The 17,121-nt window shown below is 43.1% G+C and overlaps 1 protein-coding gene across 1 annotated transcript; it reads right to left on the reverse strand.

The window, feature by feature from the left end:
* Positions 1-419: 419 nt before the first annotated feature.
* On the reverse strand, positions 420-13,108 carry LOC121354752 (acyl-CoA (8-3)-desaturase-like). The gene is made up of 13 exons (XM_041469593.1): positions 12,996-13,108; positions 7,500-7,704; positions 6,703-6,813; positions 6,104-6,301; positions 5,012-5,113; positions 4,720-4,848; positions 3,548-3,605; positions 3,112-3,188; positions 2,550-2,647; positions 2,160-2,256; positions 1,415-1,494; positions 1,181-1,306; positions 420-865 (listed from the first exon to the last, which is right to left on the reverse strand). Exons 2-13 carry the CDS (start codon positions 7,539-7,541, stop codon positions 814-816), a joined length of 1,170 nt encoding a protein of 389 aa, XP_041325527.1. The 5' UTR covers positions 7,542-7,704; positions 12,996-13,108; the 3' UTR covers positions 420-813.
* Between the last annotated feature and the right edge of the window lie 4,013 nt (positions 13,109-17,121).

A 17,121-nucleotide genomic window follows, 5' to 3' on the forward strand; every position in this document is an offset into this window, starting at 1 on the left:
AGCAAGGTGACCAGAAGCAATGGGGACATGCCCCAGAGGCCACCTTGTTCTTTGTACATTTATTTGATCTGTTCAAGCAAATTCAAAAAAAAAAAAAAAAATTCCCTCTGGCCTAATGCCTCCTGACTTCCTGCACTTTTCCTGCATTTTTTCACTGATCCACTGAGCCAAGAACACAAAGGAGACCTTAATACTGAAAGAGGCTTGTTAGAAAGATGGAGAGTCTTTATCAGGACTTGTAGGGACAACAGCTTTGAATTGACAGAGAGTGAGTGTAGATTGGATATTAGGAAGAAATTCTTTATTGTGAAGCACTGGAGCAGGTTTCCCAGGGAAGCTGTGGATGTCCCATCCCTGGAACTGCTCTAGGCCAGAGACAGGGCTTGGAGCAACCTGGTCTGGTGGCAGGTGTCCCTGCCCATGGCAGGGGGTGGAGCAAGATAATCTTTAAGGTCCCTTCCAACCCAAAACATTCCAGGATTCTATGACTTGGAGAAGAATTTCCTTTCAAACCTCTTCCATAAGCAAGGAGCTGGCACTTCCAATAAAACTGGTCAAGCTGATTCAAGAGCTACTTCTCCCCAAGTTTAAAAGCAGACCTCTGAATTCTGAGATTGAGAGCAGGAAAAAACAGAGGTTCATCGTTGGAAACAAGGTAAAAATGTATCTTGAAGCCACTTTCCCATTTCATTCTTACTGAAATTAACTTTGCCCAGCTCCTGAGTTCCCATGCCTGAGGACATGCACAGGGATGTGTCCTGGCTTTTGGCAGCATTTGTGGGTGAAGGGATTCCCTTGGAGAGTTGCCAGTTTCTATCCATGCAGATATGCTTCCAGCCAGTGCTCCCCAGAATCCTTCAGGGAACTGCAGGAGCAGAAGGGAAAAAATCACTTAGGAAGAGACAGAGTTCAACTTTGTGGAAGGCTAACTGTAGTTAAATAAATAAAAGGAAAAAATGGATTTTAAATTGCATGGACACCTCACAGCAAAGTCTGACTTCTGTTAATGAGCTGGGAGGATTTAAGGAAGAGAAAAACAAGCTCTGAAACTTTAAAACTTTAGAAAAGTCTAAATAAACTCTAGGTTTGAACTCCCCATGGACATTGATTTGAAATGGCTGCCTGGGTGTCTCTTTACCTACCACCACAGAGCAAAATCATCTTGGTAATTGATACTTACTGCAAAATATCTACAAAGGCTGTCAGCAAAGTCTTGCTTTTATACTCAATGCCGTGCTTGTCACAGAGGCTTTTCACCAGGGGAGCCACTTTCCAGTAGTTGTGCCGAGGCATTGTGGGGAACAGGCTGCACAATGGGATGAGGGAGAGTTACTGCAAGGCTTGGCTTTCTCCCTCTTCAAAATATCCCCCTGCCCCAGATTATTCCCATTTTTTGCCCCAGGATGATACTCACTGATGCTCAATTTGGAAGTTCAGGTGCCCAGTGAACCAGTCATTGAACACAGACTGGTTCACGTTGCAGGTTGCGTGGAGCTGGGAGGGAAAAAAACCCCAAAACCCCCAGATGATTTAGATTTTATTTTCCTGCAAGTCCAACAATTGAACCCCCAGCAATCACTGCCCACCCTTATCTAGCATAAAAATGAAGGCAAAGTCAGGGATTAAGCCATCATTGCCCTGAGGAATTCAACACAGTCTAGACTAATCAAGCTGAGTTTTTCATCCTTGATAAAACAGAAAACTGCTGCAAACCCACTAGGTGGGATTATACTGCTGGAGGCAGGATAGATGTGAGCAAAGCTCTATTTGCATATTCTTTTTTATCAGGCAATTTTGTCAGATTTATCTGTAGTAAACTTGCAGCCTGTAGGGTAAAAATAAAGGTATTCCACATTGCTTCCCTTTAATGGCCTAAAAAGGAAATTGGCTATTATACCACCAGTACTTTTCTATAATAGGGAGGGGAAAGGGCTGTGAAAAATATGTCAAGGCCTTTCAGTGAAAAACAAGGATTTTTCAAATCTAGATTTCTTGTTTTCCAACTAAAATTTTAAATGGCTTGAATATCACAGAAAGGTTTATTTAATGAATGGAAGGGCAAACCTCATTAACAGTAAATGTAAGAGAATAACCACATTGTTTTTGTTCTATAATTTAGACCAGCAGACCCAGTATTCCAGAAGAAAGGGGTTTCTCACCTGAGTAGACACCCAGTCTTTGTTCTTGTCATAATCAATGTCCATTGGGATGTGGTTCATCTGGGACACCCAAATAAACCAGCTACTCTCAAGGTACCTGGGCAGATAAACCCAGAAACTCTTGTCATATCTCTAATCCCATCCAAATTTAACACTAAAACACTTGGCTAAGTCTCTTCTTAAGTGAAAAAGCACTTTTGGAGTTTAAGAACCACTCAAGTTTTAGATGCAGATACCCCTGAGCAGCCACCACCCCCACTGAAGTTAAACTGTTTCTTCTGGACTATTTAATTCTGAGAAAATAATAGGTTTAGCTTTAATTTCTTTCTTTTGAAGCTCAATATTGATTACAAATATTAATTATGGGACTCTGGGTGTGCTCTGAGTTACCTGGACAGCCAGTAGTATATCATGAAGGTTTTAAATCCCATTAAAGGAACATACATGAGGCAGACTCGGATATTGAAAGTCACAACCAATATCAGGTCCTGTTAAAAAAAAAAAAAAAAAAACAAAAAAAAAAAACCAAAAAACCCCAAATAAATCAGGATGAAAATCAGCCTTTGTTGATGAAATGCCTCCACTCCATCCTCTCCCTTTTTCTTGAACTGCAGCTTGAAAAATGTTCTGATATGCAAATTTCTGATTTATCAGGAGTATGCTCCATTCTGTGTAAGGTGGGTGTGTCCCAGAAATATTCCTACTTAACCAACAATAACTGCAGACAACAGCCCGGCCATCACACTCCGGGTCTGAAATTTCCTGGTAACTTTTATTTATCTGCTAAAAGGCTAAAAAGCCTCTTTGAAACTATTTTCTCTTGCTGCAGCAAGCCTAGAATCAGCATTTTCTATCCTTTTTCTCTGTTACCCCGCAACCACCTGACCAACAGAAGGTGAAGGAGGATGCAGTGACATTTATGGAGTTTTCCAGACAGGGAAGTAGTGCTTACCAACCACTTTTTCCTCTTGATTGCAAAGTAAATTGTTGACAGCTGGAAGAAGGGTATGAGGGCGAGTGGGGCCAGCACTGAAGGACAGAATAGAAAAAGAGAGATATTTGTAATTTCACTGCATCATAAAAATGATTCTTCTTTCCAGTGGCAGAAAAATTGCTGTCTTTCACTCATACTAACCTCCACCCACCCACATAATCTCTTCCTCTTTTCTTCTCATCACTTCTGAATTTCTTCCTCATCCCTGTATCTGTTTGATACACCCCCATCTACATCTCATAACTCAAACAGAGACTTAAGGGGCAATTCCTCCTCAGGGGAACTTCTTTAATGTGAAGGAAGCTTCCTGGAGCTCTTACTTCAATGAGAATATCTTTAAAAACCCTTATTTTGTGGGGGAGGAGATGCACTTATGGTTTTAGGGGATACTCACAGATGAAATACTTGTGCTGGTAATTGTAAGGCATGAATTTCTTCTTCTGCTTTCCAAGCTGAAAAATGAAAAGATATTGAAATATTCACAAAAAGCACAATTAAGTTTATTTCTTCACCTTGTAATTTTTCACCAATTGCACAAAAGTTTCTTAATATCACCCCAAACTTTTGTGAATATAATTCTTCAAAAGACAAAATAATAAGGAGCTAAAGCAAACTACTTCCTGAGCTCCAGTCTGCAATGGATCAACACTGAAGCAACAAATAAACTGGATAAACAAAGCCCCTGAAATCCACTTTTCCTATCCATAGTGTGCCTAATACTGATCCCGCTAAAAAGGAGGAAAACACGAGAACTGATTTCCTACATTTTCACTCCATCAAACCCACTAGAGCACAGCCAGCCTGCTCTGGATTCTCATGCTCCTACACGAGAGATCTTTCCCAAAATCTCTGACAAAATCCTTCCCAAGTGGAGCCAATGGTTTTCTATCAATAAGCATTTTGTATCTCCCTTTGCAGGACTCTGTCTGGGACAGCAGAGCTGGAATTTTCCATGTGCCTTGGAAAGTTTCTTCAGCAGGAATAAGAGATAGAGGCATTACTTTAAAAGGCTGGTGTATCTCGCAACGAGGCTGTTTCATCACTCTGTGAGTAAAAGGAATTACAAGGAAAAGGCAAACGAGCCCTTGCCTATCCTGATGCTCTCAGAAACCATAATGGAAGCAGGGAGGATCTATTCATAATTTCTCTTTTTATGAAAGCCATAAAATTCAGGATTAGGAAATCATTTGCTGTGTTTGCATTCGGTGCGTGGCAGCTCCGCCGGCTCTGAAGGATTTGGGTGCCCAACAGCTCCAGCAGCCAGGAGGATCCAGAGGGAACATCTGACTCACTACCACTCTCTAATGCAAGTGGGCTGACTCACCCCTGGAGCTGCCTTCAAGGTGCTTGCCCTTACTTAAGCACTGATTTTAAGCCTTTGCTTCTCAGGAGCAGGTGCCTCAGCACTGCAATAGCACAAGACTCTCAGATCGTAAAATCCTAGAATAGTCTGGGTTGGAAGGGACCTTAAAAACCACTTTGTTTCAAGGCTCAATCTGGGTTCTTATTATATATTAGATACATATCACACTCTAGCTTTCTGTCACTAAATCTGCTTTTGCAGACCTCCATGGAGAGGGTCTTTCCCAGGCTGAAGAGCAGAGGGTGCATGTTGAGGTCGGGGTCCTTGCGGAAGCAGTTGGGCTTGGCGTGGTGCTGGTTGTGCAGGTGGTTCCACCAGCTGGCAGGCAGCCCCTGCGTGGGGAAAAGGGCAACACCAGGGATTCAAACTGGAGCAATATCAAGGATCCCATCTCTGTTTACTGCAATTCCCTCACAGGAGACCTTGCCTGGATTTAGGGACACTCCCATCCATTGCTTAGTCCCGATCAGCCCCAGAGAACATTCCCACCACTACCTTCAGCATGTTTATCACCACGACCTGCAGGAGATGATTCCACCTGGGTTTCCTGAAGACAGAGCAGTGCCCCAAATCATGCTGGAACCAGCCCATCTGGATCTGGGAGACAAAAGGATCACTGAGGAAAGAGAACTGCTTCAATGCAATAATTTCCCTTGTGAGTCTCTGTAACTTCATAGTGTGAATTTCATCCTCCTCCTGATGTGTCAAGAGACACCCACAGGGCTGGGAGATTCCATCCAGGCCACTGTCCACTAGAGCTGCTCAGTTCCAGATATTAGTTTCATCAGGAATATTACAGGGAAAGCAGCAAAGCATCACTGCAATTAACTTCACTGTCACAGCATGGAATTCTGTTGCTACCATCACAAATAATTAATTTCCAAGTAACCAGCCACAGCAAGTCTGTGGCTTCACTGCATTCCATATTTCCATGGAAATACAAGACTGCTCTTTGAGGGATATCTGCCTTAGCAGATATTAGGCAATTAAAACAGATTAATTAAATAAATTAGCTCATTTGCACCTGCTCCAGGGGGATCTGAGCAAACTTAAGCATTCAGTGTTTATAAGAAAATCTCGTGTTCCTCCCTCTGCCACACCCTTCAATTTCTCCCATCTAAGTGCCACAAATCCCTATTCCCTCCTTCCCTCCACCCACACTGAAATGGATCCTTTGCTTATATGGCTGAATTTACTAATCCAGCAGAAAACTATTCAGGGCTAGAGGGTACTCATAAAGGACCAAAAAATACCAGAGCCATCTGACAGAAGAAACAGAGAGTCAAAAGTGCAGGTGAGAATGAAATATTCCTTCATTTTGCTGGAGCAAGTGATTAAATCAGCTCATCCCATCTTGTGAAAGAGCCAGTTCCACAAGAACACCAAAAGAACCCCGCCCCCAGAGGGAGCAGCCTGTCAGCAAAATGAGATCAGCTGCAGGCAACAAAAATTGTGACGTAGAACATGCTTGTCATCTTCAGCCAGATAATGGGATCTAAGGAGAGGCAATGCCTGGGATGGGAGCAATCCCCTCCACCTGGAAGAGCCGAGGGCGTCTGCAGCACTGAGCACCCGTCAGCAGTTTACCTGGGCAGTGGTGAAGAACATCATGCCAGCCAGGAAAGGCAGCAGGGATACGCCAAAGTACCAGATCACGAGCCAGGATGCAGCATCCAGCACCAGGAGGTGAAGGAAAATCAGGAAGAAGAAGAAGTAATTGGGCCTCAGAAGTCCCATCTTCTCAATGGTGCAGCGCAGCTCACGAAAATCCTCCAAGAGGGATTTCTGTGGGTAAAGAGAATATTAATGCACTACTCACTTTGAAAATGTCATAGAGCAGAGCCAGGAACCCCAAAACAGCCACAGAAGTTGGAGGAGATGGTCTGTCAGTAAGGGCTCTGTGCCAAAACAAGCATGAAGTCAACAGACTTTGCTTTGATTCTGAGACATTCCAGCGAGGAGAACAGAGCAGGATTTGGGGCTCGGGAGCTCATCCCTTGCTCCCAGGGGTGGATTTAGTGATGCTGGGACAGTCATGTTTCCATGCCTGCCCATCACCACCTCCTGCCCACCCACAGCATCAGGCATGCTCCCTCAGAGGCCATTCCTGCTACCTCTCCTGTTTTTCCTTCTCCTTCCATGCTGAACCCCGAGCCATTCCCACCGCTGGAATCTAGGGCACTCACCTTTTTATTAGACTCAAAGCTGGGTTGATCTGGTGCCAGCTCCCCAATCAGCAGAGATTTCAGGTACTTTTTCACCAGGGACTTGTCGTTGTGGAATGCCACAAAGGCATCCTGAGGAACACAAAGGGAGGCAGTGAGAGAGGACATGTGACTGAACACCAGAGCTGAGCCTCTCATTCCCCAAGTCTGGATTATAACACAAAATCCTGCTCCCCTTGTCCATTTTTGTCTCTCCTGTCACTCTTTCCCATTGATTGAGCTTGGCTCAAGGAAGCTGGAGGAGTTTCAAGTGCCCAGATTTCATAAAAGCCCCTGGGCGAGGCTGGTAATAAACATGAAAGGGTTTGATGAAAAACCCTTTGCAGAGGGAAACCTGTTCCTTCTTCTGCTTGTTTCAGCACAGTCTGTCCCTAGAAGGCTCCAGCCAGCAGCCCTGCCCTATGGATGGGACCCAGGAGCAGGGAATGAGGTGTGTCTCTGCCATGCTTGGGATGAGGTTTTGAAATCCTGTCTGTGCAACACTAAGGCCATACAAAATAGATGCTGAAGTCTCATATTCAGCAGAACAAACTGGGTGTCTCTTACAGTACCCTCCCAATTTCCAGAACAGATTGATGTTTTGGGGACGTGGGAACACTAAGGACACAAAAGTGCCAGTCCAAGAACCATTTCAAATCACAGTTTCAAATCAAATATAAATAATGGAAAAAGGTTGAGATTCCAGATAAATCAAAACTCTTCTTTAGCTCATGTCCTCAGTGGATTTTCCAGAAGAAAGGTAAAGAGGCTGGCCATACCCTTTTTTCTTCCAGAAAGAGCAGATAGAACAAAGTCCTCATTTTGAACAGTCTGGTTTTGCTGATTTTGGCTCTGAAAATCAGCAGGGATGAGCACAACCCAAATATTCTGCACAGGTCTGGTCAGGATCAAATCCCTGGAAGAGGACAGAGGACTTCCTTGGAGCCTCTTGGCTGGAGACAGTCTCTCTCTGAGTACTGTAGTCTAGAAAAAGTCAGAACAGGGTGACTTTTCGGACATTTGAGCTTTTCTACAGACATCTAGTGACCCTTTGTCAAAGTTGGAGGACAAATGAACAACTCTGTCCAGACCAAAAAACTGGGGAAATCTTTCCATTGGGATTTTGTGCCACTCATCCTCCAGGTCTTTACATATTTTTATATCCATTCATCTTGCCAGGAATTCTGATTTAATCCATAAGTATCTATACTGCAGTTTGGAAACAGGAACCAGAATCCTTTCAAGCAGAGACTCCCATCCATGAGATCAGTATCACAGATTCTTATCACTGAAAGCCTCTCAGTCCCGCCTGTTTTTATTCCTCCCTGGTCTCAGGCCCTGATTAGCATCCTACTAACTTATTAGGTTTAGAGATTAACTTTAAGAACTATCACCTACCACGCACATAACTCACAACATTTGACATCAATTAAATGCTCTGCAGTGATCTTGCCTTGTATTTTCAAAATAAACCCCACAGAGGAAGTAAATTCTCACTATGTATAGACCATTATGAGCTCTAGAGCAGTAAAGTTGTGGGAAAAAAAATCCTGGATCCTGGTTTTAGGTAAAGTCCTGCACCAGTAATTTTTTGAGACACCTTCCAGTCCTGCTTTTCTATGTGGATTTCTTAGAATATATGAACAAGCAGCACTTTAAAAGCACAAAGAATGATTAGGATTAGCAAGGGCGAGACACAAAATGTTGTTAGGATGCAACACAAATCCACATTGAACCCACAACTTTGGCTACTTGTTGTGGTCCTGTCTTCAAAGGGATATAGTACACCTAGAGGTTTGAAAATTCCTTTAAGATCAAATAAAATCAGACTGTAAATATTGCTACAATAAAAGCAGTTAAGATCAAAGGTCATTTTTAAAATCCAATCACTGCGGTTAAAGCCCCTGGGTGTCTATAAATACAATGATGTAAACTGCAGGTCCTTGCAGGAGCTGAGAGGACATAGCTTGGGGACAAATTATTCCATGCATTCTGCATTCGTTGACTCCTTCTGTAAAAGTCCAGTGGCAGAAAGTGCATGAGACAGCACCAGGATCTCTGGGCTGGCCTGTGCTCTGAAGGTCAGTGAACTTGGGAGAAACCAAACAAGACTCAAACCTCTCCTTTGCTTCCTCTGAGATCACCAGGTATTTTTCTGTCCCAGTTTCAAGCAGGGTGCAAGGGATGAAATGTGAAAAGTAACTGATCTGGTCCATTTTGGGCCAGGAGTTAGAAGTGCTATCCCATTCCACACGCTGAAACATGAGGAATTAAGACAGGCCAAGCAACTTTCTTCAAGTCAGAAAGTCTTGTTGTGACAAGAATTAAATCTCCCACATCACAAGTTTATGCCCATGTTTCCAATGCTCAGATTTCTGCCTAGTCAGAAATTCAGCATCTCCTTTCAGCATAGTCTGGGAGATCTGCTTAGAATTTATTATTCCTGCCAAAAAGCACCAAATTATTTTAGATAAATCCTCTAGATCAAAGATTTTTGCAGGAATCCCTGGAAGATCTGTGTTCAAATATATTTGTAGGACTTTTCCTTACGTCCTGCAGCCCAAGGTCATCATGTTGCTTTCTCAGTCTGCTCTCTGACCAAGCAGAGCGATGACCACCACCAGACAGGATTCCCCACCACATCCTCCTTCCCTGCCACTGGAACCACCTTCCTCTGCTGCTTTCCCAGCTCTTACCGTGGCATCCTGCCCGGCATAGTGGCTGATAACCCGGCTGCCTCCGGGATGTCTCTTGGAAAACTGGCTGACATCATAAACCTTCCTGTCAACCACCAGCCACTGCTCCTGGCCTTGCCCGCGGCCGTTGTGGATCCTGATCTCTTCCCAAGTGAGAAGCTGTGGAAAGGCTGGAACAGGTCCCGTCCCCTTCTCGCTGGGGCCAGTCTGTGGAGCCATCTGTGCTGGGATTCTCCAGTGCCAGCTCCGTGTCCAGGCTGAGGGTGGCCCATCCTGGCCTGCCCGTTATACAGCCCCACTCCAAGCCACTCCCTGCGCTTCCAAGGGCTGGTTGGCTCTCCTCACCCAAACACACCCATCCCAAGTTCCCTCCTCTTCCAGACGCTTGGACACGCCTGTGAGGAGAAGCCCTGCTCCTTCTTGTCCTTTCTGAGCTGCCTTTGCAAGGTCTGACTGCTCCACTGAACAAAAACAGGAACAAAGACAGAAGTTTGAGAAGACCACCTGTTACCTCTAAATGGCCTCATCACCACCCAAACCCTTCAGGTTGTTCTTGGTCTTTGAAATTTTCTTTACTCTGGCATGCTAAATTAATGTGCCTTTCTTAACTAAATAATTTATTAAAATACCACCAGATCAGAGTAAAGAAAGAACACATTAAGAAAGCATTCTTTATTTCCAGTTAATTTGGCTTCTATATTGATAATACTTTGCATACAGTTGGTTTCAGAGTTTCTTGTATGTTCCTGAGGCCATGCAACCACCTAATTGTTCAAGTAATTCTTTCATGAGCCTATAACACTAAAATAGTTTGTTGTAATAGCAGTAGTAATAATAGTGATAATAATAGTGATGATGATGATGATAATGATAATAATAACAATAACAAAACAACAACAAAATAATAATGATGATGATAACAACAACAACAATAATAATAATTACTGTTAACACCAACCTTGGCTATAAATTCAGAAACCTATGCTTAAAGACAATGCTGACATAACTAACTTTACTTAAGCACTACTCCTGCAGAAACCAAGTCTAAGCATCTCTGATACTGTGAAGGTCTGCTGTGCAATAAAGAGGTAAAGAGTTCTCAGCTGCAATAAAATACAGTGACAAGGCAATGCCAAGTTTCCTATGAACTCACATCAATTTTGCAGAAAAATTTAAGCAATATAAATCAAATATTGCCCTACTTGAGATCTAGCAGTGTCTTAATCCTGGTTGGTTTTTTTTTTTTTTTTAAATCCAAAATACCAAGGCTTGGGTGCTTTTGAGGAAGGTGCAACAGCAGACAGACGTGGTACAGTCTGGGGTGGTACAGACGGGGTATTTCCATCATACTCTTCTGTAATGCAATACTGAGTTAAATTCTGACTTTTCCCCCTTGCCACAAATGTTCTATTTATGTTTCTGAATTTCTTAGGTCTATAACCCCAGATGTGGCCTGCAGTGATGCCCAGTCCCTGCCTGAAGCCGGGCAGCTGAAGGTCTCAGCTATCTCTCATGACAATGAACTTCCCAGACAATTCACACACTGGGATTCCAAGAAAACTGCTTGTTGTACGAGTTCCCAGTTCTGAGAAGGACTGAAAACACACAGGTGAAACTGCAGACTTCAGGCAGGACAGAAAGATAAGGAAAGATAAAGGCAGATAAAAAAGCCAAACTACTTTCTTGACCAAGGCATCTCACAGAGTGAAGGCGTTTTCCCTGTCTCCCAAGCACAGAGTGGGCAGTTTTCTGGCTGACACAGAACTCCAAATTATGCAATTCTAATTCTTCAAATCATGTAGCATCTTGCAAATTAATCAGTCAAGCCCCAAACTGCCATTTAAAAGTGCCTGACATGTGGCAATTGGTGAACCACCCAAAGTAAAAGAGAAATGTGACTGCTGCTATTATCAGACAGTGATAAAAGAATGGGAGGAATAATTTCTACCCTGCTGTCATATTGTATTTTGTAACTCTTTATCTCGCTCTAAATAAAAGCTGAGAGTGTCCACGCTGATGATGTGTTCAGGATCTATGTACATGTGCAGAGTCTTACCTAAATCAATGTTCAGTACTTGCGGTGGTGGCAATAAAATATGCAACAGTTTGCGCAATTTCCTGCAGATGTGGAGTTTTGTGCACATGTGAAAATATCAAGTTACTCCATAGCTGGCTGAAAGTACAAAAAACCCTTCCCATGGCCCTATATTCAGACTTGTACATGCAGCAGCTTCTTGAAAAGGAGGAGATAAAAATGTTGGGTTTGGTTTTGGTCTATGAGGAGATGCAGGATAAAGAGCCAGGAATGTACTGGAGTGAACAAATATGGGATGTCTCTGTCTATACCCACAATCAGCAGCTGTGACTTTCACTGTTAACACTGTGGGTGCCAGCATCCACCAAACTGGTGGAATTAAATTTGGGAACTCTTAAGATGATTGTTCTCTGTATTAACAGTGTGTATAAATATTTATTGTCCGAATTTATTTAGCGTCAGATCCCATCCAGAGGGGCCTGTAACGCCCACTGATATTCTATTAAATTAAAATCCCTTCCCAATGTGAAAGCAGAAGCTGCCTCTCTCTATATTATCCAGGTTACCAAACTGATTCCAAAAGCTCAGACAGTGAAAGGCATGGTCCTGCTCACCCAGAAAAACTATTGAGAAACCTGTTAAAGTGAATTTACACCACACTCGGTGTTCTGCAACCACTGCCCACACACCTGCCAAAAAGCGTGTCCTGCGTTCCCGGGAGCTGGTACACGTGCACAGGGCTGCTCCACAGCCCTGCTCCCATGACTCAGAGGCTCCTTGCACAGCTCTTGACACAGTTTCCCAGATTTCCAGAAGGGCACTCACTATGTGACTGCTCAGCTGGCAGTTGCTGCCTCAGCCCTTTTATCGTCTGTCATGTAAATGTTTGCAGCTTACACTTAATACACTGGAGATAAATGCTCCAAAAATAAATCTGGTACTGAGACATCCCAGAACACTTGGAAGTGGCTGACTATCTTAGAGGTTTTCCCAGCATTAATGATTCTTGTTTCTAAGAAAATCTTCTTTTCCAGAGAGGATCTTTAGGTTCTGAGTAATACTGTCTTACTTTTTACAGGGCTTTCATGGAGCCTTGCAAGTGGGAGCTTTTCCCAAGTGGGGCTTGGGCTGGGCAAAACTGGGTGCAGAATCTCTACTTTATGAAGTGTAGAGCCTCACCAGAGTTGTTAGATAGAAGACAGACAGTTTTGGGTTGAACAGGCCTCCAGAATTAGGTGTCAACTGTGGAAAAAGCTGGAAAAGTGTGACCTTGGATGAGCATCTAAAAGTACACCTGCACTTCTCTCTGGAAGCAGAGCTGAACCCTGTCCTGGCTGCTCTGGAGCCATGGAACAGCATCTTGGATCAAAGCAGAGATGATCTGAAATGTCTCTGCATCAGGAGGCAGGTACCACCTAATTTATATAACATAACTATACGTTGAAGGGTTTGTCCTCAAGGGACTCTGGAATGGAGCTCACAGGATTCTTTTTGGAGGGTTCAGGAATGCTCTGCCCTACAATGGAAACTTCCAAGGAAATTACCTGCATCCATCCACAGTCAGCACACACATTCCTGTGCACAGAGTCTGTTTTTCTTGCTGGATCTCATGGACTCTCCTTCAAGGCTCCCTCTTCTGTGACTATGATGTGCCTCTTCCCAAACATAGCCAGGAAATAAAAATAATTATTTTATCTTCAGCACAAAATTTAATGGGGAATCCACAATTCAGGAAAAGGCTGCATTCAGAAAGATCTTTACAATCTTTTCAAGTGATAAAAAACTTTTGCAGTTGGCAAAATTTTGTTTTGGAAAGGAAAAAGAATCTAGTAATTTTCTGCTTTTGATAAAAACAGTATAAGGCACCATGTCAGTCAGAAGGAGAAAAGAACCAGGTTCTCCCTTTTTTAGTATATTCTGGGTTGATGAAATACCACCCTGCATCTCAGATGGAGCTACTTACCAGGAATACCATGTCCCATGAAATGGAAAGAGAAACCTAAAGCAAAACCAAGGGGTTTTTTTTTTCATAGACAGAGTCAAGTTAGCAATGGAGACCCTGCCTTGAGGAGTTTCATTTGCTCAGATATTAAAAAATTTTATTAATTTTTTTTCATTCCTTAGTCCAGATATCAATAGTAAATTAACACAGGGTTTTTTTCTCTGTGAAAACCATCTTCACACCCTTTGCAAAAGAGGAAAAAAAAACACCTGGGAAAGCCACACCTTCCCTCCCAGCTTTTGGTTGCATTTTATGAGTAAACAATAAAACCCTGAGATGTTAATTAGAATGAGGGCTAAAATTAGGCTCTGTAATAAGCCCTGTGAACCTTCTCATCTAAACCTCCCCACAGAACAATAAATTACATTAAAACACATATTATATAATTTTTTTTGCAATTGTTTTGTAATAAACCCTTTGTACCTTTCAGCTTCATGAAAGTCAGAATCCCAGGGGCTCTTTTGTGAGATCTTTTTGTAAGATCTAAATTAAGCTGATCTAAAGTTATAAATTCTGTAATTCTCCTCTCCCAAGTGCTCTGTATTGGTACAAATAAGACATAAGATGATCCAAGTCAAAATTGTTAAATGCCTGTAACAAAGCCATTTTGTTTTCTCACTGTTGCATTATTTGGGGTTGGCTTTTTTTCAGACCAAGGCCTTTTTTCTATGCCCAGTGCAGGGTACCTGCTGAATGATCTGCCTGCCTGAAACTGGGCATCCACGGAAGAGAAACTCCACAAAAGGTGCCCGTGCTCGAAAGTTTGTGTTAATACTCGGTTTGTGCAACCTTAATTAGGAACAAAGTGGCCTAAATCAGGATTAAAACACCCACGGTGGTTCCATGGCCTACCTCAGAGCACCTTCCTCCGTCTGGCCTTCCCGGGGCCTTCCAGCCTCTGCAATAAACGTGGCACAGCCAATATTTGGCCAGAATTCATTCCCTGGCCTTCAGCACCTGCCTCTGTCCTTCCTCAGCCACATACTTTGGGGTATATTCTTAGGGCAATGTAAATATTTTGCCTCAGAGGTGTCCCTCATCCTTAAACTTCTACATCCAACCCGGCCCGCAAGGGCACCACGCATAGTTTGCACATTTTGCTACTTCTTTTGCAAAATTTAATTTTCCTTTGACACTTTAGCAATTACTAAATTGCCGAAGTTACTACAAGTAGCAACTCCTGCTTGTAGTTCCGTGACCTTTTCACTATTCTTTCTATTCCCAATCTGCCTCACAGGCTGTCCCTCATCCCTCAAAAATGCCCTCCTGAGTTTGTTTCTCCCCTCTTTGCTAGGGATCTAAGTCCCATAATTTTATACTTCTTTCTTTTGGCAACTTTGGAATATTTGCTGAAGACAGAAATACCCGTGGCTTTCTAGTCTCATGTTTCTCCTCCTCCTCTATGGATGAGGGGAGAAGAGGGAACAAAACAAAGAAAATGTCAAAACCTGAGCTCACTGCAGATCTCCGTTCACCTTTTATTTTACTTGGGCAACACCCAGCATTTCTTACCTCACCTTGTTTCTTTTTCCTAACCGACTGGGAGATGATCCTGGAAAGGAATTCAGGCTCACTTGTTAGAACATTGGCACCCCTTCTTGCCAGAAAAAGTTATCATTCTATCTTGGTCTGCAGCTAAATGATGGGTTAGTGCTCATCTGAAAAGGTCTATTATGCAGGAGGTGACCTAATTAGGATAATACTGCCCACAGGCCTGCCCTGATCTCTTCCTGAGTCAAAGCAAACATTATACAAGGAATTATCACCCATAAAATCGAGTCATTCTTGAATTTTTATATTACCCTTAGAGGACAATCTAGCATGGCTCCTACTAATTGGACTAATTAACCTTGGTACTAAGAATTTTCACTTACACTCTATCTTGAACTGGTATTGATCCACACTTCAGCTGCTGAATATTTTTTTATTACTGACAGATTGAAGTATCCTCTGCTCTAAAACTTCTCATTTTACAATCAGGTCACTGCCTCTTCTTTTATTTGGCTCAGGGGACACTGACAGTTTTATTCTCTCACAAAAAAAAAAAAAAAAATCACCAGACTGGCAAGAGCCAAAATGATGAGCTGCAAAAATCAAAAAGCCAGGCTGATTCTTGGGAGCAAAGCCAAGGGAGATTATTATGGATCAATCAGACCTTTGGAAATTTTGCCTGAGGGGCACCATCATAACCAGCATTTCATATAGGCTGTCATGGGTGTATCATTACTTGTTGCTGTTTCAAAACTATTCTTGGTGGAAATTCCTCCCCATTTTCTGAACATTTAATACCAGTCCCTGCAGGAGACGCAATTCCCAGAGAAATCTCTTTCACTGTAATCCTCTTCCTTTCCCACCCATGAGCAGTGTTGCATTACTGCACTTGTCCTCTACACCTGACCTGTTAGGAAATCTCTTTATATTCCTTGTAAAAGAACCTTGGGAAGCAGCAAATCCTCCTGTTTATGAGCGACTCAGCTGTGTTCATCATCCATCGTGGGATTCTACAATCAGCTTGATTTCCCCAACCTTTCTAAACGTGGGGAAAATTCCATAAAGAAAACCATTCCTCTCTTCAGGAATTTGGGATAAAATGGATGCAAACACATCCACAAGTTGGGCAAGGGCTGCAAATCCACACCATTAACAAGTCCAGATGGGTGGGTGTTGGCAAGGGGAAAACTACAGCATTTTCCTCTTTCAGTTGCCCCATCACCCTTAACTGTATGAACATCACCCTGACATTATTATAATTCCTGATGCTCCATTGCTGAAGATGCTCCTCCCTGATTTGGGAAAAGTTATTTATTCCAGCTCAGAGCCACCTCCTTGTCCAATGATACTCCACTTAACTGGATAATCTTCAAAGCTTTAGGAACCTCTGACATCTTCAGGAACAGTATCCTCTTCTCCCTGCCATGAGCAGGGACACCTTCCACTATCTCAGATTGCTCCAAGTGCAGTCCAACCCAGCCTTGGACACTTCCAGGGATCCAGGGACAGCCACAGCTTCCCTGGGCAACCTGTGTTGGGGCCTCACCACCCTCACAGGGAAGAATTCCTTCCCACTACCCACCTACAGTTCTCTTCTTTCAGTTTGAAGCCACTCCCCCTTGTCCTGTCACTCTATGCCTTGCCAAGTCTCTTTCACAATCTGATCCTATCCCTCTGATCCTCTGAGATGTCCTCCTCCCCTTCTGATATCCGACTGCCACCCTGTGGCTATTCCACAATGTTCAGGTTCCATTTTTAAGGCCAAAAGGTTTCCACTAGACGGCAAAGTTGGCGCTGGTCTTCTTCCAAGGTCGTGTAATTCAGTGTATTTCTTGAGCCTGGAAAACTCTCTGGAGAACTCTTCTCGAGCCTGGAAAACTTCCAGGAAACTCACCACATTCATATCTGGTTATGCTGAGTCAGGTCCCCGTTCACTCTTACCCTTCAGGACTGTGAATCTACTCATCTGTGTTATTCTTCCTGGTTATCCAGGCATTTGGTTTATTTCATGGTGGATGTTCCCTCCTTACTGTGGCAGGGAAAACACAAGAGAAGCACGTTCTGAAGAAAGAGGTTTATGGCAGTTCTCTCTCTGTAGCTGTGGACAGCCATTTGTTCCACCTTTTACAGAGTGAAGACTCTTGCACAGATGTATTTTACTCCGATGACAGCAAAAG

This window comes from Pyrgilauda ruficollis, unplaced genomic scaffold (assembly GCF_017590135.1).
Source record: "Pyrgilauda ruficollis isolate IOZ18807 unplaced genomic scaffold, ASM1759013v1 scaffold237, whole genome shotgun sequence".
NCBI classification, from domain to species: domain Eukaryota; kingdom Metazoa; phylum Chordata; class Aves; order Passeriformes; family Passeridae; genus Pyrgilauda; species Pyrgilauda ruficollis.